The sequence below is a fragment of the Nyctibius grandis genome, chromosome 7 (assembly GCF_013368605.1).
Source record: "Nyctibius grandis isolate bNycGra1 chromosome 7, bNycGra1.pri, whole genome shotgun sequence".
Lineage (NCBI taxonomy): Eukaryota > Metazoa > Chordata > Aves > Nyctibiiformes > Nyctibiidae > Nyctibius > Nyctibius grandis.
The window spans coordinates 21816917-21840627 of record NC_090664.1 but is presented as its reverse complement, the minus strand read 5'-3'; the positions used below and the strand labels follow the sequence as shown (position 1 = coordinate 21840627).

The 23711-nt window shown below is 37.8% G+C and overlaps 1 protein-coding gene across 8 annotated transcripts in view; it reads right to left on the bottom strand.

Moving 5' to 3' along the window:
• Positions 1-268: 268 nt before the first annotated feature.
• OSBPL3 (oxysterol binding protein like 3) overlaps positions 269-23711 on the bottom strand; it is a 99788-nt gene continuing 76345 nt past the window's right edge. For all 8 annotated transcript variants that reach the window (XM_068405563.1, XM_068405569.1, XM_068405568.1 and 5 more), the window contains 9 exons: positions 21226-21476; positions 19144-19281; positions 16419-16482; positions 13351-13429; positions 10331-10475; positions 8853-8997; positions 8029-8155; positions 7348-7470; positions 269-5782 (listed from right to left, as the gene is read on the bottom strand). In XM_068405563.1, the coding sequence (XP_068261664.1) occupies positions 5686-5782; positions 7348-7470; positions 8029-8155; positions 8853-8997; positions 10331-10475; positions 13351-13429; positions 16419-16482; positions 19144-19281; positions 21226-21476 (1169 nt within the window). In that variant the 3' untranslated portion in view covers positions 269-5685. The remainder of the gene's footprint in view (positions 5783-7347; positions 7471-8028; positions 8156-8852; positions 8998-10330; positions 10476-13350; positions 13430-16418; positions 16483-19143; positions 19282-21225; positions 21477-23711) is intronic.

The window sequence follows — 23711 nt, the reverse complement described above, 5'->3', positions numbered from 1 at the left end:
CCTGCCCCAGTGTCTGGCATAGTAGCCATGTGACAGTGCTGTACAGTGTGTGCAGGTAACTGGTAAACAACTGGAACATTGCATAACTGACGGACAGATTGTAAGAGTGATAAATAAGGCTTCTAGCAGATGGAAGCTCTTTCATACTTGCCATTTTGGGAAGTGTAAAAAGCACAGATCACTACAGCAGCTAGACTTATTTCAGCTGTCACTAACAACCTTTGAAGAAAGATGCTTACAACCCCTGGGAAAAAGTCAGGGTGCTCTATGACCTTTTGCAAGTATGATTTATTAACATCCAACTAAATTGGTTACAGAGACAAAAATAATAAATCAAATTGTGCATCAAGGTGCTCCAACATTATTACAAATTTTTGGAGTAAGTGAAGCAGAGAACAGGAGCGATCCTGACTACAGAAAGTTTTCTCAAAAATCTGAAAGTCAGTGATAATTCTAACGCATAAGATACCTTTCTTCATCCTGAAATCACTAATGTCCTATCAAAACAAACAACAAATTCAGCGTTCAGCAGCTTTGCATATGTAATACCCCATACACGTTATATGTTTTTCCAGTACTGGAACTAGGAAAATACTGTTAACATGAATACAAGACTGCCTGATTCTCAGGGATACCAGCCATCTCAAAGGCGTGGAGCTGAAGGAGCTCATCACCTCTTGTGGATCAACCTCCCAAACATTCTCATAAGCTTTAATACAGTTTTGTTTTATACAACAAAAACACCAAATCCACAATTTATATAAAATATGAACCACTTAAAATAATTTTTTAACATATGGCAACTATTTATGTGGAAAATTTCTCTTATTGCTTTCAAAAGCTGCAGCAAGAACAGTATCTAAGAATGGAGCAGTACAATAATACATTTGGTGATAAGTTACAGGTTTACTAAGTTTCAACAGATAAGCCAGATAACACGTGCAGTTTCTTATGAACCCACAGCTGCTGGAGTAAGTTGCACCCACCAGTAGCTAGAAAATAGAAAGGATGAGCTAGTGAATACTGTGAATTTCATTTATAGTAGGCATAATCCATGAATGAAAACACACTCGACCAAAAAAACCCTTCCATTTTAACTTCACTCCTTTGAATAGCACCATCTGACTCTAGCCCTTGCAATGTGTATTCAGTTATGCTGAGAAGTTGGATTTCATCCTCCTCTCTATTATACATGCACTGTGGGCCAAGTTTTGCACTCCTCTTCAGCTTGCCCCTTCTGTATGAGTTGTACACAAAAAAAAAGCTGTATTGAACAAAATAAGATATGCTGAAAATTTCCTGCTCTGCAAAGCTGGTCATCTAGAGAGATGACAGAAGAGATTTACACAAAAGCAGATGCAAGGACATTGATTAAGAGCATGCTGAGCAGATGCAGCTGCACATTCCTGTAGCGCACTACCCTTACCAGGCTGTGGTCTGACTCCAGAGTGCAAGTGGGAAGAAAGTCCTGTTCACAATCAAGGAAAAGATACAGAAGTAGGCCACAATGTTTATGGGAAAAGTTTTTAACTACAGTTTTTAGGCATGATTTGTCATTTAAAAGCTTGTTAGAATGGACTGTTTTCCTATTCTTCAGAGATTTTTTTTTTAATAAAGAGAAAATGGGACACTGAATAAGGACGTTGTGATTGGACTAGATGATCTTTCAAGGTCACTTCCAATCCCTAACATTCTGTGATTCTGTGATGAGGGGGCCACATAGAAAACCTAAACAGGACTGTAAACAGCTGAGGGAAAGAGGGGTGCATGGAAAGGAGTGAGGTTTTTGTTAGGTTGGTTTTGGGGTTGTTGGTTTTTTTTTTTTGAGACCAGCACTGGACATTTGTGCAACTCCAAAGCTGTCCCTGGTTGTACGTTCTGGCCCCATGGATTTGTGTTCATTTCTGTACAGTGATCTGGCTTCAACACTAAACTGCCAAATAATTTTGGCTGTTTTCACTCTTCCTTCCATGTATCTAATTTTTTGAGCTCTATATAAAGAACCGAAGTACTTTACTGGATCTGTATTTCAATAAGCATCTAAAAGAAGCAGATCAATGCTGGTAAACTAACACAAAAAGCGTATCTCAGAGAGCAGAGATTAAGAAAGGAGTACAATGATTAATGGTGCACTCCTGTTCCACTCAGTCTAAAGGGCACTTTATGCTATCAAGAGTAGTCTCCTAAACAAGTTACGCTGTTGTTTCATAATTCCAAAATTACTATGCACCAAAATCAGAAACCAATTGTCAAGTCTGCAAATCTGGAAGTAGAGCTGTGGGTTTCTGTTTCTATGAACGCTATTTTCTTGGATTATTTTTTCTTTGTTGTGTATTTTGAAAACTGAGCTAGTGTTTTAACACCCAAAAGCCTGAGCTGCTCCATCATCTTGACGTAAGTTTATAGTGAGTTTACTTTGTGAATGAGTACACAAAGAAAAGCAGTGCCAGATGAGTGCTTCTTAAACTGCCCTCCAAAATCATATTAAGTAATGTTTATAAAGTCATCAAATAAGAGAGCTATAACAGCAGGCAATGGTCATCAGGAAATTTTAAGACCAATCCATTGAGCTAAACAGCTTGGGGATCACTGCTGTGGATGAAAGGAAGCAGTAAGTTGTCTGATACATTCTTTTTACCATTCAGGGTAGAAATGGGGGGAAAAAGGCCCTCAATGTCAGTTATTAAAAACAACAGCTGTCTTAGTTATATTGCAGAAAGATAATGTAAGTTTTGCAGCCATTAACACCTCTGAAGTTTTGGGGAACAAATTTACCAAAGTTTCACATTCTACCAAGAATGACTATATAGAGTATATTAAGGTTTGTGAATGATGAATATATTTTTATGCAGAAATACACAGAAGTAACATCAAGACAATTTTCTTCCAGTTAACAGAAGTTTAACAACTAAACCCAACTGTTTCATACAAAAGTAAGCAGGGACAACTATACTGCCATTGGAAACACGGCATCAGAGGATCAGTCACAACTGGTTACACCAGGTTTGCAGGTGTGTATCAGAGATTTACAAAAGGAGATATTACTTGTGCAATGATTTTGCTTCATGTATTTAAGAAATGCCCTGGATTATTCTCAGGCATTATTTTTCTGAACATGATAGTTAAATTCTGAAGTTTACCTTCTTGATATGGGAATTTTGCTGAAGAAAATTTTATATAAGGCACTATTCAGCCCAGTGCTTCTTTTCATTAATCAAATGCGTATTGGACATTTTAGATTGCAAGATACAAGGTAACACTGCCAGTCTGATTTCTCAAAAATCATGAGTCAAACACCCAAAATGAGATTAGTTTTGTTAAAAACCTGCTCATTTTAATGCGTTACAATTCTTTAACTTTTCATTTTAGCCTCTAATCCTTTAATTTCAGATGCTGTCAACTATTAGGTCATATGACAAAGCCTGGGGAAATCCCCTCAATACACAGAAAATACAAACCCAGCAATCAGATCAGACAGTAATCACAGTAATGCATCCTCGACAAATTTTGCTCCCTTTCTTAAAAGCGTTTTTTTTTTTAAATTTCCCCTACCCTCTTTTGTTGTTAAATGAATGTTATTTTTAGTATAAGTGGTAATTACCAACAGCAATGATAATTACAAGTATCAACATATTTCTGTGCCAAGTTTTGACAGTTAATACAAGAATAAAACATAGGAAGGGAATAAGTAATGAAGAGATCCTCACTTCCCCTGAAAAGCCAAACAGCCCCCAAACTTTGGAATCAAAGCCCAAATTTTGTCTTCATATTGACGTGAACCTTGCCATGTTGCAAGCTGCTGGTGTGGCAGTCAAGTCTTTTAAAGACATATTAAATAGAAAGAATTATGCTAACTTCTTTGCTAATAAATTACAGGAATGATAGTGAGGCAGACAAAGTGAAAAATGGTGAAAAAGCATTCATCTGCCTCTAGGACAATGGGGCTTCAAGGTAACAGAAAGCAAAATTCAAATATACCTCTAATCTAACATGACAGATTTGGTTTAAAATGGAAGCGTTCATAGTATTTTTCCTTCATGTTACATATAATACATGGATGAATTTTTAATGGGTTTTCTTTAGAACAATGCAGCACACAGTAAAGGGCAAACTTTTCTAACCTACTAGTGCCTGTAGGAGTCTTCCTTATCCATGCCATGTCCAACTGCTCCAGTCATAAACCAGTTAAACATGCCAACAACATTTAGGTTTATTTTCTGTCATTAAAGTGGCATGTAAGAAAAAGAAAAGGGGGTGGGGGTGGTGACAGGATATAGATCTGAACTTGAAAACTGCATTGTTGCCAGAGAGTCACAGACACACAGAACAGACTTGAAGAATCATGGGTCAGGTTTGAGTTGCAGATAGGTAGGAATGCAAATTATTCTGTTAATGACTGTGGCGTTGTGATTTGATGGAAAAAACCCAGAAATACTGCCCATCACTATAATCTTCATTCAAAAGTGCGACTTCTGCTACATTTGTTTCCTGCTATATTTCTGACCTATGGTTTAGCAGTTTCACAAATCTAGCCATATGTATAAAATTACAGGAAAGAGATGCAATTGATTTAGTGCAAGACACTTACTTGAATATTTATCTGAACATAACAAACAGAGGAAGATCAAAGACTCCATACATTTCTCCATAAGGCAGATGGTCATTTTTTAAATATAAGATCTTAAATATGCTGTTTATTTCTTAAGAGGTAGAAAATATCAAAATACTAAGAAAAAATTTCTAGCTTAAAACAATCAGTTTGCTTACTTTTTAAAAAGTCTTACTGTTGCAATTTTTAGATTAATAAAAGCAAATGAAGCTATGGAAGCACAGGATTTCGTGCTCTGTATAGGTTTTACTCACTGGAAAAAGAGAGAGCTTCTTCATCTAGTCAGTGCTCATGCAGTATATACAAAGGATCTCCTCCTCTTGCCCTGTTGGGGGCTATAAATCTGAAGATTCCCATTGGAAAATTTTGTCGATTCCTGAATTTCTAGCACTACATTTAGCCGGGTACAGTTTATGTATAAGGCAGTAGAACCACTGATGTAAGCTCAGAACTACCTCTTCCATAATGCTAAGAAGAAAGCTAACAGAAACAAAAGCTTATTTAAATCTTTTCTACAGACAGCAGAAGATCATACTTGGATTCCAGCACCAGCTGATAATCTGTGTTAGCAATTTATAGCAGCCCACAAGACAGCTGAACTACTCACCGAACTGTGGAAGCCTACTTACAGTTTGAATTACTAAGGCTTGCACTCTGATTTCTCAGCACAGCTAGGAGATGCTCATGCTACTGTCTCCAATGCAATTCAATAAGGCATAAATTAACTCAGAACTGACATTATTACACATTAGAAAAGTAGTGTAAAAGCTCCTCTTTTGCCTCTCACTGTTAACATTCGGTACTATTTATTAAATATTTTATAAAAAGAAGTTAGGGCATTTATACATTCAAACAATCACTGCAATAGTCAGCGTAAAGAAAACAAATTTATCAGATTCTAAATTAAGCACAACTCTGGAGATATGCACACTTGCACACATACACACACCCCACACATATATTATATGTGTGGGTATATATATATATAGGTGTATATATATAGATATATTTTAGATATACTTCTTTTAAATCAGATCCAAGAATACAGCACAGAATATCTTCACTTAGCTCCTTTTTCACCAGAGGACAGGATTGTCCAGTTTGGAAAAACCAGGTTCTTTTCTAAGGTCCATGTAGGTTCCGTTGCTCACCCAGGAGTCATCATTGGATTTCCTATCAAAGATTAAACAAATGCTTTAAATGTTAAGCTTATATTTTCCATATGTATGCTGTGTAATGTAGTGTAGTGCTATGCACAGGTACCAAATCCAGCCCATGAACCAGGTGCAGTACAACTCAGTACAGCCTTCAAACAAGGCAAGATAGCTTGGAGAGTCGAACTGGTATATCTACACTGCGTCCTAGAGATGCACCTCAGTAGCCCAGTGTTCAGCTGGGATCAACACTCTGATTTCACTATCACATGCCAGGGCTCAGCACTTAAAACTACAGTCCAGGTTTATTTCATGGTCTCAAAGGCAGCTTTGAGTGGAAAGTGGAAGCTTCCCTTTTACCTCTCCAAAGATGGCTCACCACATTTATTGTGTAAAAAGAGCCTATAGCTCTCAGACAAGAGGGAAGACTCATTGCACTAGTGAGCATACCCTGAAGGAATCAGTCTGCTTTTAATCTAGTGTACAACATTTTTGGCACAATGGCGAATTATTCTTTTAAGTAAATCAAGGCTTTTGATTTATTGAAGAGGGAAATCACTATTGAAAAGCCATATACATAATTCATGTCTACTCTAACACTGGGTAACATTTTTGCTATATAGTAATTAAATTTTTTATTCTGTTATTTAAATATCTGCAGCACAAATCTCAATTTTCAAATCCTCATTGTAGGGATTTAAATCCTCATCTGCATTCACAGTCCTCATTGTGAATATACAATTACGAAGTATTAAACTTTGCCTCTATCCTGTCTTTTTAGCCTGCTAGAAACAACATTTGATTCTCTTTAGTAGGTGTGATTGACATGTGACGAGTTAGCTCACCAGCTTGTCAGACATGTAGTGGTCTGAGCCATTCCCTTTTTGCACCTATTTTAAATGTTTCGGTGTTCCTCAGAAGTACAGTACCTATCTATCCAGAAAAAAACTAGGATCCCAGATCTGTTAACTGTGATACATAGGCCCATACAACATTCACCTTGGCTCCAACTCTTTCATTGCAGGAGAACAGAGAAGCTGAAGGGCCACAACCTGACTAGCATTCATTTTTGTCTTTCTATGGCTGAAGTCTCCTGTTAATTAATTTACAATAGGAAGAAATAAAGTGCCCTCTGAATGATAATTCTCTCCCCATCATATAGAGGAAACATGTTCAAAAATAGCCCTGGAAATGAAAGGCCCCAACTCAGCACACTTCTGCACAAGGCAATCCCACTTATTTCAGCAGAAGTTCAGCAGAGATAATTAAGCTAAACCCAGCTACTTCACTTTGCTTGAAAGAATCAAAGATGCTACATTCACTCAGGCAAATTCAAACGTAGACTAAATATCAATCGCCATCAAGGCAAGAAAAAATTAGAAAGAAATTCAGAGATGCACAAATGAAAAAGCGATATATAATCCTAAGTTTTAGCTAAGTCCAGAGTGTTCTACATTGCCAAAGTAAAAAAATCAAGATAGAAGAAACCTGGAAAAAAATGGAGCCTGCTCTATGGCAGTTTAGAACCAGATCTATAATAAGAATTTCAGTAAATGGTAGCATATGCTAAGAATTATACAGTACCTGAAAAATCTAGGTTGGTGCTCTAGATTGTTTTCTTCCAGTACCTTCCGTCGTTCTCTCTGTAGCTGCTCGATCCTCTGCTTTTGCATTTCAGCTCCTTCAATATTCCCTTCTTCTAGAAACCTGTAGCACCAGAGGTGAGAAGAAACACAATCGGTGCTCCTGTCCCCCATCTTTGACAGGTCCTCTACAGCTCCAGAATCTAATCTTTACAGCAGGCAGTTCACAGTGTTTGAAAGCTAAACAGCTACATCTGCAGACAACTGCACTATCAAAAAGTACTCAAGGAAAAGTAACTCTCATAACAAGCTCAGAGCCATCCTTATATTATATTCTTTTCCTTGGAAGTTAGCAAGAGTAGAAATTCCACTGGAGAAAGAAATTTCAAGTGTCTCAGTTTTTGGCTATTCAAACACAGTATGTTCAACATCCAGTACCTAAAGTTTTAACATCTTTGGAAAGGCAGCTATCTAGAATCATCCAAGACCAAATTTTAGGAAACACTGGTCCAAAATGACTAGACCATCTCTTGATAAGTGATTAAAATGTCTGTTTCAGATGTACATTAATGTAGAAATAGAAACACCCTGCAGGTATCTACACAAAATAGTCAGAGCTTAGGGTAAAGTGAGCGTACAGAAGATTAAGAACTATTTGAGGAAGATATTTAAAACTTCTTACCTTTGGTCCGGCCTAAAACGTGTATCAGTGGATGGGAGTAATGACCTAGTTTGCAGGTCCAGTTCATTTAACTCCAGTGCAAATTGAGTAAATCCATACCACTGTTCATAACCTTTAGGCATTGGATCTACAGAAGAAAAGAGTACATTCAGAATTCCAATTAAATGCTGTTATCTTTAGAAGGAAAATTTCAAGCTCCCCTCAGTCATTTGTTCATCTCTGAACCACAGTCTCAATTCTGGGGCAATAAGAGCTTTTTAATAATGTGACAAAAGACAACATCCCCCTTGATAATTGCACTGCAACAAAACAGCTTTCTGTTCTCTCAGCTGAATCAGAGCATAACTGTGATGAAGGCCATGCTTTTATCAAGTGCTTTTTCAAATTACAGTAGACAAAACCTCACAAGTCTGGGAGAAGTTCAGATATGGCTGGCATTACAGAACTGAGCTTTGTGGGCTATCCTCTAATGTTTAATACATGAAATACATAACACTTCTCTACATAAAAAGTGGGGAGTTTTGTTCCTTTTTTTTTTTCCTTCCTTTTAGAGTCCTCAATACCCACTTCATGCCCAAATGTGAAGATGGGGGAGAATGGAGATGAGGGAGAACGGAGAAAAATGCAGAAAGCCGTGGAATTAAGTTCTCCATATTATTTAAGTTAAATGATGTATTCTTCTGGTCTAAATTTTAAATGCTTGACAAAAATCTAATATTCCACATAGAAATAACAAGAAGTTGGGCCTATTAAAGAGATTAAAATAGTAAGCTTATTCTCAAGCAGATCTGAAGTTCTGTACGTTAGCCATTCTGATCACTAACTTGCTCTCCATATGCAGTTTGGAGATGAAGTTGTTCCACAGTATAAACTTTCATGCCACTTCCCAAAGAGTCGATGCACAACTTTCCCAGCTTTATCCATGACACTGCCTTCTATCTCATGTGCATTTGGATTCCAATACTTTGCCTAGAATTAAAAGGAACAAGGGGAAAAAAGGTGCATAAGAGGTCAAGTGTGAGTGATTTTGCCATGTCAGTAGCACCATGCTGTAGAGTGGTTTTCTGAAATGAAAACTATTCATTTACATGTGCATTACAATATCATATGCAAACAACTGTTCGTACTATTAATCGGCTTATTAAAATATTAACACTGAGAACTGTATTTTGTTTGCCTTTTTTTAGGGGCAGTACTAGGTGAAGCATAGCTGACCTTGAATTCTGCCCAATGACAGGTAACACTGACTCCTGACTTAGTTATCTACATCTTCCCCAAATTTGCAGAAGAGGAAGAGAAGGAACTGATACAGTAATCTCCACTTTAGACAATTTACAATATCAAAGGTGTAAGATTTGCAGGCTCTCAATCTTTAAAATTTGAACTCTAACCATCCACTGCAACTCTGCAAATACATTACAGTACTTTCAAACGAGTATTTGGAAAAAAAAATCACCGTAATGCTTCTTAGAAAGCACAAAGTATTCAGGAAAAGAAATAAGAAAAGGAAACTTTCCTTCTGCTGCTGAGCATGCCATTCTGCATAGGTACATTGAAGTACTTAGCTTGTATCTATATGGTCTGTTTCTATGTAAAGCACAGCCCTTTCTCCAGCGATCAAATACAGAAAATGCAGGTTGAGGTAAGTCTCCTATAGCATGGGTTGCAAAACTATTTCTCAGTTTAGAAATTTTGGCATCATTTTAGATATTCATTGATTTTCCTTTACTAGGAAGAAGTCATCTACTGCCAAAAACTAATTTTAATTTCACTTATAAGAGCATTTCCTGAGGTAGTCATATCTTGATGCCTTGTACTGAAGCAAAAGCTTTGAGTAACATCACAACCTCTCACTTAAACTTCTCCGAGTACCTGCAAAGGACTAGAAAAGAGCATCGGGTGAAGCATCCCGCATAAGCACTGGTTCTGCAGTTGCTGAATGAATGCAACCACAGCACATGCCAATGGGTTAGCAGAAGGCATGTGGTAAACCACTGGCAGTAGACACCTTGTGCCTACCTCTCTCATCAAACACAGAGTAAGTTTTTAATCATATTTCTTCCTTTCCTTTCCTCATACTTTTCTGCATCTCCAGTGGAATCACCTGAAAGTTGTTACTTCTCTTTCTTGTCTGGCTCTACCTAGTGAGCGGCAGTTCATTCAGAGTTTCTCAAAGAATCACAGGTAATTACATCAGAACTATGCGAAAATACAGCTTGGAAGCAGTTGTACTGAGCTTCAGCAGAGAGCATCCACCCAGTGCTATGTCTGTTAAAAACTGCTGTGGTTACTGCTGTAGTACCTTTACAAAAGTCAGTTTGCAGTGGCAAGTGTCGTCATTAAGATTTTTGATGATGATCTCTCCATAGTGTTCAATCCATCTTTGCCCACTTAAGATGTTATGGATGCAAGATGTCACCTTGTTCCATGCAAAATGGTCTTTAAAACTGTAAGAAAAATACACACAAGAAAAAAAATCTCATGCCATGTTCAAACAAGCTCATAAACTTGTGAAAAAAAATTGCAGAGAACTTAAACAGAAAAACACGACAAATTTTTTTTGCTGGAATGCCTCATCTTCTTGTCCCATGCCTTCTCAAAAACATACCCTATGACAACAATCCTGTCTCCTAGAAAACCCTTTTCACTTCTATAAACTTTGGTCTTGAATTCAGTTTTCTCTCAATTTACTTGTCCCTCTTTACCAGTTTTAAGTTTCCAAAAGTAATCATTCTAATATCTTCTACTGGCTGAAATGTTCCTTTCACAGCTTGTAACAGTGACAACTGAAAACACAAAGACATGGGCCACCGGAGTCATCAGAAGACTTAATGAGTGGAACGAGCTTGGCTCAAGCTCTCACGGCTGAGCCTATGTGTGTGCTTCAGGCTAGAACAAAAGTTCTCACTAGGTAGTTCAAGATGCAGTTGCACACTGGAAGACAGCAGACAGGGAGAGATGAACAAATACCAATAGTGTCACGGTTTAAAGCTGGGCCAGCTATTAAACCTGTGGCAGATGCCCTCTGTTATCCCCCTCCCCCTCCCCCCAAAGGGAAAGGGAAAGGGAAAAGGGAGAGAGACTTCCGGGTTGGAAAGTTAAAACAGTTTTAATAAACTATAATAATGAAAAAGAGTATAATAATAATAATAATAATAGAAATAATCAAATATATACAAATATATATACAAAACCAAGATTGAGCTCCCCTGAAGTCAGCCACGTCACCACCGGCACTGCAGGGCAGGCTCCGGGAAGGCCCAGGCTGGGCCTAGCGACGGTTGAGAGCTGGATTCAGGGATACACAGATCGGGATCGGGGGCAGCAGGAAAACAGACGGAGTCCTCCTTGGACACCAGCCATAGCAGAAAGAGAGCGAGACCCTCGTGATCCCCCCCCTTTATACCGAGAATGACGTGTGTGGGATGGAATACCCTCGTTGATCAATTTTGGGTCACCTGCCCTGTCTACTCCCCCTGCAGCTGCGACCCCCCTTCGGCTCTTCACTCATAAGCAGTGAGGAATTCAGCAGTGACCTTGGTTTCTCTAAGAATAAGTACAGCAAGAGCCTTACTGCACAACATCCCTACCGGTGCCTCAGCGATAACTACAAACTTCGGGCGTTATCAGTCCTGGAGGCAGACACTGTCTGCAAACATGCAGTTAGTTTCAGAAAGTGCAGTTACTTAGAGGAGACTTAGCTGAAAGCAAAAATCACTGAAAGGAAAATCGGCCTGGTTTAGGCCAAACCAGGACAAATAGGTAATACAACATTTTACCTTTTATTAAAGTAGATGTTCTTATAAAACCTCAAGAAAATAAAAGTCTCATGAAGACATATATTCTACAATTTGTTCTGGGTATTGATAGACAAGTTGCTACCGGTAAGGTAAAGGGCAAACGTACAAAGCACCAGTTTCCCCATAGCAACTGCCTTGCACACATCCCATAAGGATATTAGAATCTTTCCTTACCTCCCCTTCATCACTTGCTTTCACTTGCTGCATTGTAAGAGTATGCACAAGGACAGTTTTTACAGACTAGCAGATATGCGGCCAATTTACCCCAGAGTAACTTGTTTCCCTGCCCCTACCTGCAGGTCACATGCTCTATTATGCATGCTAAAAATACTGGATTTGCTCCAAAAATAACCTCAGTACTAATGCTTAATTTTTGCCTATAGCCTCAGTACCTTTTTTGTACCCCATTCTGTATCAGATACACAGGGATACAAACCAGCACATGGAGACCGCATATGAATCAGATTATTTTCCAGTTCATCAGCATACCATGGGCCCTAATCTATTAGCTACCTTGTCTCTGAACCCTCACTCACATCCTAAAGACCTTGCACTCCACGGCTTAGGCTAGCCGCTGTGTACACATGTTATATACATTATCTTTTGGATACTATTTTACTATATTGCAATTTTACCCACTCAAAAGAAAAAGGCATGCTCAGTCGCTTAGTCTGATGAGGGCTAGGTTCTTGAGTTATTTTTCTCTTTTTTTTTTCAGATGGCAGAATAATTAATTTTGTAGACTCTTTTTGAAAAACAGATTTAATTGGAACACTACTCAACCTTTAGACCTCTGGTTCTGCAAACATAATGGATACAGGCCAAATTTTAAGGGATCTTAATTGTTGATCTATAATGCGCACTCTGACAAGCCAGCATAGGAACACTGCAGATTTTATTTCTTTTTATTTTTTTTTTTTAAAAATTAAACTATACTCAACACTTAACTACAGTGGCTGCTTAGTTCCTTGGATAATAAACACCAGATATGCAACTGGTTCTATTTATCACTTACAATAATTATTTTTGCAGTGATGACAGTTATTGGCCTCACCTACAGAGCAGGACCCCATGGTATTAGGGTCTGTACAAATACAGGTACAAAAGACAGCAACAAAAACACCACCACCCCCTCCTCCAAACCCATATTCAAGCAAAAGAATTTATAGCTTCCTCTACCACGCAGTTTTTTCCCGTGAATTTAAAATGCATGAAGCTTGAAATTCAACTGAAGTATGGAAAATACCAGCTTTGCTTTTTTGAAGATACATAGGAGTGATGATTTCTATTTCATCTTTCTTTTTTTCATAATCTTTGGAAGAATTAGTGCTTCTGTTTTATGCTTCTGGTTTTGGTTGGGTGGTTTCTTCCCCCCCCCCGCAACTAAATCATAATGATCAATTCTTCCAAAGGTCTAATATGGCACAGCACAGCTTGTTCTCATCTACATAAATGTGGCTCCAGCGTGCACAAGCATGTCTGTGCCTGCGCGTGAACAGCAATGCACGACTGCAGCACTTACGCTGGAAGAGTTATGTGTGTTGTACCAACTGGAACAATTTCCATGGACTTTCCCCAGAATTTGTTTTTCCATCTTACATCTGAAACAGGAAGAGGGGAAAAAAAAAAAAAAAAAGACAAGTTTAGTCATAGTCACAGGTATTTCTGGGTTCTACTTTATTTTCAAGAAATGCAAAATAAAAAAGTGCAACATAATAAAAGTGTTCAAAGGTTGTGGACCTTCAAACATGGTTTTGTTTTGTTTTTCATTACATTATTGGTTATTTAAATAGCAAAGCAACAAAGGTTTAAAAGTCCTCTCTCAAAAACTTTTTCAAAAGAGGGCAATTTGAATAAGCTACAGAAAGCATATATTTCTCGGCAGTCCAGTTGCTAGTGAATGAATGCAGACATTTCCAAAAATAAAAGCAGAATTTCAAATACAAAAATATAGCAACTAAGAACATCCACAGTGAAGAAGCAAGAGAATGTTTCAAAGGGCACAAAATTGCAGAAGGATTTAGTCCAACTTCCTCTGTAAGTTTAACTGGCCTTTTAAAATCTTGTCTGAATCACAGAAAGATGTGTCTAAGTCTCACGTCATTTCTCACAAAAAAAAGATGAGAAATCTCAATGCAAGTTTAGCCAAATTTATTAAGCAAAAACACCTGGAAGAGAAAGAAACAGACAGAGAAGCATGGCAGAAGGGGTATAGAGTTAAACTGGTCTAGATAATCAGGCAGTAACTTTCATAACTTCAGAGCTCAGGGGAATAGTATCCTTGCTGTATTAGACACCAGGAACTCCATTCCCTGCCCAATCCAAAAAAGAGGGAAAAATTAATCTCTAGTCTCAAAGAGATGCTAGTACTAACACCAGGAAAACCAAAACACTGTTTCCTATGCAGTTGTGGGGGGAAGCTGCTATGCTGGCTGTGAGATAGATGCTCAAACTGTAGCTGGGAGATTACATACCTCTAGAGTATATATGTGCAAGTGATAGGACTGAGCCACACCAAGCTGCCTACCATTGAAAAGGCTGGAATGGGTCATAGGGCATAATTCCTCTTGAAAAAAATGATCCTTTTCTTATCACCTGAGAAAAGGACCTTTTTGTTTTTTTGGTTGTGAAGTTTGATGCTGGGTCAGCATCTTTAGTGACAGCAATTCTGTTGTGATTCCTATACTGCACAATAAGAGGTCCAAACCCACCTTGAGTATGATGACTTTGAGCAGAATTCTGTACTAGCTTTCTCTCTTCTGCAGTGGGATGGAAGAGAAAGAGCAAAGGCATGCCCTGCTGAGTTTAACAGTTAGAATGTATTATCAGATTGTGTTATGTTCTGTGTTCTCATAAACGGAAAAGCTGTCCCACAGAGGTCAGTACCCGGGAAATATCTTGGGAACGAGTGTGCAGCTTGATCATGCAAAAATTTTAGGACAGCAAAGGAAAGCAAAGTATTATTTCAAAGCTATGCTCAGACTAATTCAGGCACAGATGCTGTAATAGCTGGAACTTTCTACTCTGCATTTCCATCTTCGTGTGTCCACATTCCTTTGCAGAAGCAGAGTCAGCTTCCTAAGTCAGGGAAACAATTCCAAAATAACTGTCCCTGTCAGAACCCAGTCTTCTGGCTCACTAGAGATGATCAAGAGATTTCTTCATGTTGAAACAGATGAACTAAAGTCAGTGTCTGGTGGGATGACAGCACTACTCTGGCAATGTTGCTGAGGACTGTCTCCTTTTCGGCTGAGGAGATAATATGGTAAGTGAAAAGATCTTTGCACACAGAAAGAACTTGCCTCATTGACCAGCTACCTTTATGATTAATTTGATGCTAATCTTTCCACCTAAGTTAATATACCCCATAACAAGAGGCCACAGTATTTACAAGCTGCTTTTGCATTGGATAAAAATCGTTGTCTAGATCTCTCATAAGCTCAGCCAGCCACATTTAAAAACAAAACAAACCCCAAAAACCCTGCAGTACCCTGACTGAGTCTGCTGTGCTCGTGAAGACCAAATCTCAGACTCTCTCATTGATCAGATTCTCAGCTCTCATCTTTACAGAAGAGATTTTTTCTCTCAATGCAAGTGTTAAAATATTTGAGTGATAACAGTTGTCAAGATCTGTTGAACAAATCAGTCTCATAATTTTTTATTGAGACAGGCTGCTATCTAGTCTTATTTATAGTTTTCAGTTACTGAATAAATTTCTGGTCACCTCTGCTATTCAGCTAAGAACAAAAGGAATCCCGTCCCTGTGTTTGTTTACAAAGCAAAGAATTATATTGAATAATGAAACCCAGACTAATGACAGAGTTCCAATTTCTGTTCAGTATGGCTTCATCCGTAATAACTATAATCAAGTCAGCAAGGTCAATCATAACAGAATTAAAGTTATAATATGGCTACATTGTGACTTGACAAACTTCTAGGTGAAGGATTTTAACTGAGTTAAAAGGCATAGTTACATTCTGTGCACACTCCAAAAATATCTAACCACACAGGTACTGTGACTGGCTGACATCTTCACCAGCACTACACAGCAAACAAACCTCCAACACACTTGTTTTGAAACACAATGTTAGTAGTCAAATAGCACGAAATCTTACATACTATAACAACGCCAGCAGAGAAAGACATGGTAAATATATTTATCCTTCCTGTTATGCTCATTTTTGGAAATTTTTTTCAGAACAGGTTTACAAGATCTGCCAAGGCTCAGGATTTAACTTGTAGTTTTTCAGGCTGTGTTCTAGCTTCTTTGTTTTATAAACAGCTTGAGGTACAACTCTTCTTTACTAAAGAACCCCCTTCAAAACAAACCTGATTTTAAAGAAGTGAAGATATTTGTACATGAAAAGAATAATCAATTAATGTTATTTAAAAAAACTTGAACGTTTTTGTAATGACAGAACATCCAAGTAAGAAGCATGCATGTAAGTATAGGCTAGCATTTCTTAAAGCCATTCTAATACAATTTAAGCAGGGAATTTCACCGTTTCCCAGTTTCTGGATATTTCATGTTAGACATACAATGAAAATACTATGAACACTGTAAAAATAAATGATAGACTGAAGAGTTACCTTGCCAAAAAGCAAAATTCACAGATTCAGCATGGCATGCAGAAATAGGTGGATGGTGACTGACCTAAACAGCAAGACATGAAAGGAGAAAAAAAAAAGATGGACATATTAACACTTGAACAGTCATTTTGGTTTGGGTTCTGTTTTTTTTTTTTTTCTCCTTCGTTTTTCATTCATATATGGTATTTACAAATTGAACATTTACTTTCCTTTTGCAGTTGTGTCCTGCAGGAGGAGTCAGTGAGATTAATAAACTACTGAGACCTAAGAAGCCTTGAAAGAAATGGGAAGCGCTTATTTTAAAAGGCCTGTGAATTTTGTTCATCGAGTGAAAATCTAACTATATATTTTGTACGTTGTCTCTAATGTGAAAATTACATTTACCCTTAAGGCCCCCTTAATATATTAACACAAGCTGCACTTTAAGCACACAGACAAAAATAAAAAAAACGAAGGGCCAAATTCTTCTGTACTAAATACCCACAAAAGCCTAACTATGAGGGAGGAGACAGTGATCAGCAACTCTCAAGGGGCCACGGGTGGAGAAATCAAGCCATGAAATTCCATCTAGCAACCCCTACTACCGCAAGTAGTGTGAAACACTAACCATGCACACTGCATTTTATCAGCTTTGGGTAATAGCATATACATGAATTAGGGCAACCACAAAATAGCAAAGCAAGGACTGTGAGTAAATAAAGAAATATACAATTCAGACTATTAAAAGGGAATAGTGAATAATAAAGTAACTTCACAAAGTGAAAGCAGCCACTCCTCCTTGGCTGTAAAATCTCCCTTCTGGGTGAACACAACTAACAACTGACCAGGACCAACTCTTTGATGTGTAATGCCTACTGTTCTTTTGATAGACAACTTTATTTTCAAGTCAAATTTCTATTTCCTACTATGAATTTAATTTCTTAACCACCTACATGGCTCAAATGCACTTTTATTTTCTTCTTTGTTACTCATTTTACAAATCTGTTATCAAGCATTTTTTTTGCAGGCATCCAGTTATTTATTGAACATTCCCTACTTGGTTTAAAAAGAAAAAAAAAAAAGAAAATAGTACTAATTACTCTCAGCTATGCCCTAATCCAACAAAAGCAACACTCTCTCTCACATACTGCACCAAGATTAACCCCAGATGTGACTATAATTCATGGGTTAAACTTAGCTCCCACTTAAACGGTTATAATTCCAGAGTAAGGTCATGGAGTTAAGTGGGGCTATTCTAAACTCACTCTAGTGATAGAACAGAATCTCTGTTATTTTATACATTTTGCCTATCTATTTCATGGATCACATACTATCTGCACTAACAAGTTATCTAGAGTAAGCATCAAAATGCTTGCACAAACAAGCAATAAGCAACAGCTCCTGATGCAAAGAGAAATATTTAATGCTTGCAAACTGCATGAAATGTCTTTCCTCCTATATTGCCCTCCCTTCCTAATATTCTTCCACCCCATACTATTACAGTAACTTTACCACTCTATAAACTCATGTCACTTATTGCATGTATTAGAACAGCATTTGTTAACAGCTCAAGCCCCCTCATGTATTAAAATTCCTCTTTAAAAAAAGTAGCCTTTGCACTGATTTATCTGAAATTCAGGGGAAAATCTCTTCCTTTAATTCAATCTAACATTAAGCTCAGTACTAACCTTTATTCACCACTGCAGTGCTCTACACACATCATCTTAGAACTGAAGTAACACAATGAAGATCCAGATACATTACTTTCAATTTGATTCTTGCTTTGACTGTTTTGCTTTTTTGTTTTTTCCTTATTTTTACGCTTGCCTGTGACATTTCCCAAGACTAAGGGAAGATCACATAGCACTCCTTTTTGTCAGTTCCAAAACACAATGTACAAAACCACTTCTTGTTTCATAAAGGAAGCCTCTTAGAAGGCTTTCTCTGATCAAATTTCTAGGTCGTACACGTTTGCCCACTGCACTTTTTGTAATTTTTTTTTTGGTTATGTCTAGACAGAATGAGACAGCTTTCAATCATTCTTACTCTGCTAGGCACCAGATTATTTTTTATCTCTTTTTACCATATGTCTCAAGCTTAGCAATTTTGGTAACATGGCTGGTTTAAATTTAATATTTTTCGCCCATACTTAATAATTATTCTCCTACTGGGGAATTATTTTCATAAACACTCAGAACCTTGATGTGTTGTATACATAATTCACCTACTAAGCTGTGGTACCAGATTTGAAAGGCTTAGCCCACAAAGTATTTGGACAGGAAGCAGAAATATTCATGGTGCCATAGAAAATATTAGTGGTTGATTGACTCACACAAGGGAAATATTTGTTATAAAAGAAGACATTAAACAGCTGAAGAGACAATATTTTTAATGATCACACACAAAAGAAAATGACAAGAATGTGAATGCTTCTTGCAGTTGTAATCAGATTTCAGCATGGGGAACTGCACTCTGCTTAACCAAGTTATCTAGTTACTGTAGTAGGCAGCCTGCCAGCCTTGGCTTCTCAAGTGTCAGCTGTTGGCTGTCATGTTCCATCTCAGTTAGCAGACTTCCTCAAAAAACAATTTCCTTCATTTCTAATTCTGCAGCATCTCTTGAGTTTTGCTGGGCTCAGGTTACGTAAAGTAATTTTGTATTTTGCTTAATTCCAGAAGATTCCAGCCATGCATTTAGAATTAAGAAGTGTATCAAGTAGCAAATTAAGGGTTGCAGCATACAGTACCTGTTCCGCAAAGAACTGGAAACCCTTATCTTCACGAATACATTCATAGGTTTCTCCAAGTACAGGATTAAATGGCTTACTTCCAGCTCGGTAGTAACTGGATGCATACGCAGAGACTGCAAATGCAGCTATATACACCTGGAAATAATATATGTGGAATTTTAATTAATTGATTTACCACAGCCATGCACAATTTTTGCTATACTAATAGATAATACTAATAAATATTAATATATTTGCTATATTCTGATTTCACATAAGAAAAAAAATAAGGTCTTATCCTGACATCAGATTCTGTATTTTTCCAATCATTTGCAGACTACAAACGTGCATTCCTCCTGCAAGTTAAGCACTAGCTCACACATTAGAGAATTATTCAGTTTTCAGAGAGTCATTCAATAGTCCAGGGATGGACTTATTAGGGCCAAACACTGCAAATTTCATCAACTAAAAACAGCATTTCTGAAAACTGTTTGAAACAGCTTAGCACTCTGCAACACAGTTCAAAGCAGTAACATTAAAAATCGCTGTTAGATTTTGTATTATAACTGGCTTTTATAGTAATGGTCTTTATGGTCTGTGACTTTATGGATCTACCAACTATCCCTTTCCTGAACATGGCACAGAAGTATTGGATGAGCTTTCACCAAGTTTGCTATTTCTGATGCAGTTTGAATTTAATTGCCTTTTATCTACTGTGTGCTATTGCCTCATCACGAAACTGTTCTTGATTATGACTGAGGCACAGGTAACCCTTCCAAATTTTTGCAGTTGACTCAAGCATAATTCCTCCTAAACCTGAAGAATCAGAATTTACGGTTGCTCGATTCAGGTCTCTCTTGTACCATTTTTCTCCCTTTTCATTCCCTTTTCCTCACCTTGTGAAAGTCTAGATGCTCTCTCCTTTTACAATTTCAGAAACTGAACCCACTTCAGAATGGGCCTTTTATGAACTATTGCAACTACTATGCAACAGCTAGCATTAATTTTGCCTCAGGAATTTCTCAAAGGCAAAGAATCCTCCATTCTGAGGTAATTTCCAGATCCTTGGGTGTGGGAAGGAGGGAAAAGGCTTCTTTTCACTCTCACATGAACAACTACTGCTCATTTCCTTTTCCTTTTAGTGTATGTTCTCAAGAGAACAAAAAAACCTATGCACCTAAAACCCCAGTTAATAGCCACACCCTCTGTCATGAGAACCACCACTAAATTGTAACGCTTGCAGAGTGTCAGAATGGAGCAAGAGGCTTTTCAAACAGTATTTATAACATGGCTATTTACATTCATTAAAAACCTCATTTTAAGATAAGATATATTGAGTTGCAAAGGCTTAATTCAGTTTAAGGGACAATCTATAGCTTTCATTTAAGAGAATTTAGAAAGCTCTTAATCCTTTATTTACAGGCTTGCATATTAAGTAGCTCTTGTGCACCTGGAAGCAGAACAACTGAAATGCATTTTTCTCTTGTTCTTTTGCCAAATGCTGAATTCAGGGTTCTGCACTGGCAGATGACACCATTATTGCACCCAACATACATTCATATTGCCCAGTTTTGAGATCCTGAACATTCTGGATCAACCCCAAAACTTCACAAAACCAGTTAATAAAAAAAATGGAGCTCATTTATAAAGACATCACAGTAGTGCAGGGCTGGAAGACTCAGCATCCTCTATGCACAAATGTGTTATCAGATTAGATATCCTTAAAAAAAGATATATTGTAGCTTTCATACTCAAAAGGGAAGTATATTAGTTCAACCCCTCCTCCCTTTTTGCTGTAAATTTTTAATCTTATAGAGTAAGAGCTGCAAACCAGAACTATACTACTTTGTTTAACCTTGCAGGACAACATGGTACTTGAGGAAAGAGACTTCCTGACAAAGCAACAGAAATTATGCAGAAGAGTCAAAAATAGTGGGTATGTAAGTATGTACAGACACACGTTTGGAGAGTCTGCCTCACTCAGCTGGGAGAAAAAGAAAAACGGAACAGAACATCTTCATTTGTTTGGCAGGTTGTTTTGATATGTACTCTGGTCTAATTATCTTGAATGTTACTAAGTATTTGGAGTAACATATTTACCATCCGTTCAAATGGGTTAGGTGTATGCGCTGCTTTATCTAGTAGGTCACTGTACTCCAGCTCCTCGCAGAGACGCTGAAGGGTGTTAAGTGGCTCATTTAATTCAACAGGCATGGCCACTTTGGAGAGATCCTTTCCTATATTATTTCTCAGGATATTCCATAGGCTGATGTTACTCGTATTAGGACACGGAGCTGGTAAACACGTTCTCCGTTTAGAATTGCATCCAATTCCACTTTCAGAAATACAGTCTGAAAAGGAAAGAAGTGGCAGAACGAGTCAATTCACTGTTTACTTATTTTCTTCCCCTTTGCAAACACACATTAAAATGCAACCGTCTTTGTTCTGTCAAAACTTCCTTCCACCCTCACAATTCCTTCATGTATTTCACTTGTGGTTTGAAGATAGCCTGTTATAAAAATGATAAAATTAAGAACAAGTTTTTAATTTCTGTATGTTGACTGAGGTAAATGCCAGGTACAAAAGATGCATAAAAAATTACCTTCCTTCCCCTTAAAGGCTGTAAGAAAGTCTTAGGCTTTCCATTGAATTGGAAAGAGTAAATATTATAACTATTATTTGTAACAGAGATGGATTCCTTTCTGTTTAAGGGACATAAAACCTCCCTCCTTGACAGAGCTTCAATTAAGTTGACACTTCTCAGACTGCAAGGTGTAACTTACAGATCCAAGCATAATAACAACTCCTACCTATCTTTTCCTAATTTTTTTAATACTCCTACCAGGGAAATTTACTGTACCACAGATTTACATAGAGGTTTTTCCACGGTGCTTAGCATTTAAAAAATTTTAGTGATGTTAACTTTTAGATATGCCCATACATCAGTGGAGAAATGGCCTGTTTTAAAGATGGAAAAGCTGAAGTAACTGTGGGACTATGGGTTTGCTGAAGATAAAAAAGGACTCATGTCAAGAGTCCTTGACATGAATATCTGAGGTCTATGTTGCTATGTCAAAGCAATTGGAACAGGATAAATAGTTCTAAGTGTGCCACGAAATGATTTGTGGCAGGTTCAAAATAGAGCTACAAGCTTCTGCAACGGGCAATAGTCTGAAGTGATTGCATTGCTTAGCTGTACATCAATCTCGTTTCAGAGAGCAATACGGTTGCCACCACAAGAACATATTACCTTTACACGTCCTTAGAAGCACCTAGGAAGCTCCTGCCCTAGAATCAGTTACCATTTGGAGACAATCGGGTATAGCCCCAGTCTGTCAATCCCTGTCCTCATCTGTCTTTCCTCACACAGCTTTGTCTTGGAGGAACTAAAACAGCACTGGGCAGCACATCTTTCCTGTGCTGCATGTGCCCAAAGAATCACTACCCTTAAATGCACAATTGCAACCAGTATTTCCTCTGCTGGTCCACTGAGATAAGCATGATATCAGCAGTGCTTCCAACAGTGACAAAGTACAGATAACCACAAGGGCTAACTTCTCCATCACTCCCATGTATGCTAGCCCGTGCCTCAGATGGAGGTTTTCAAGTGTAATCAGCAGCCTCAAACTTTTGAGGAAGAAGTTTCCATCTTTCCTGCCACTCACAAACTAGAAGTCCTAAAATCTCATATGACCAAGTTACTGTAACAAGGAAAGGTGAACTATTTGCAGTCTACTGCCTCTTTCTTTATTTTTGCATAAAAATGGCATAGGCATTATGAATCAAAAAATCTACCTGAAACAATTACACTGTTAAGAGGTTGGATCCTATACTTCCCTCTTGGAAGAATTTATTTAATATGAGAAAGGGCCAAAAAGAAGGATATTCCCTTAGATACCTCAGGAATGAAGGGTTATCTGGAGAGGAAGGAGATAAATGCTAAAAATTTATCCTTGTTTAAAAGAGCTCTCTGAAATGGGATTTGGCTATGTCCTTTGATAGCTTCTGATTAAAAGCAGAATACTAATTGACTGAACCACATATTCTGGCCCAGCCTACTAATTGGGGTAAACCAGTGACAAAACAGAGTAGGGAAACAACTAAGATATTCAGATACCAAATTTTCTACACAGTGAAGTTTGCCCACACCTCATGAAAAGAAAAGCCCATGCAGTTCTGGTTTGCAAAAGCTGTGACAAACGGCCAGCAACAATACTGAAGGAGATCACGACATCTGACCTCCAGCTAGACTCAATGATTTTTAAGGCCAGACTGGACCGTTGTCATCATCTGGTCTGACCTTGTACATTACAGTGGCCAGAGCATTTTATCATAATCCCACAACTTATGGTTCAGTTAAAACCCCGTAGGAAAAAGACATCCAGTTTGCTATTAATGGGAGTGTCAGGCTGCCCAAAGCACAGAAATAGCAGGTACCAGAAGCATGTGGAGGTGCTGCTAATACGGAAGAGCTTCAGTGACAGTCTGTTACAAGATGAACAGCCACACTAAAACAGTTTTCTAAGGTCCAGATCATGAGATAAATCAATCTATATCTTTTTCTATCATTCAAAAAAAAAAAATCT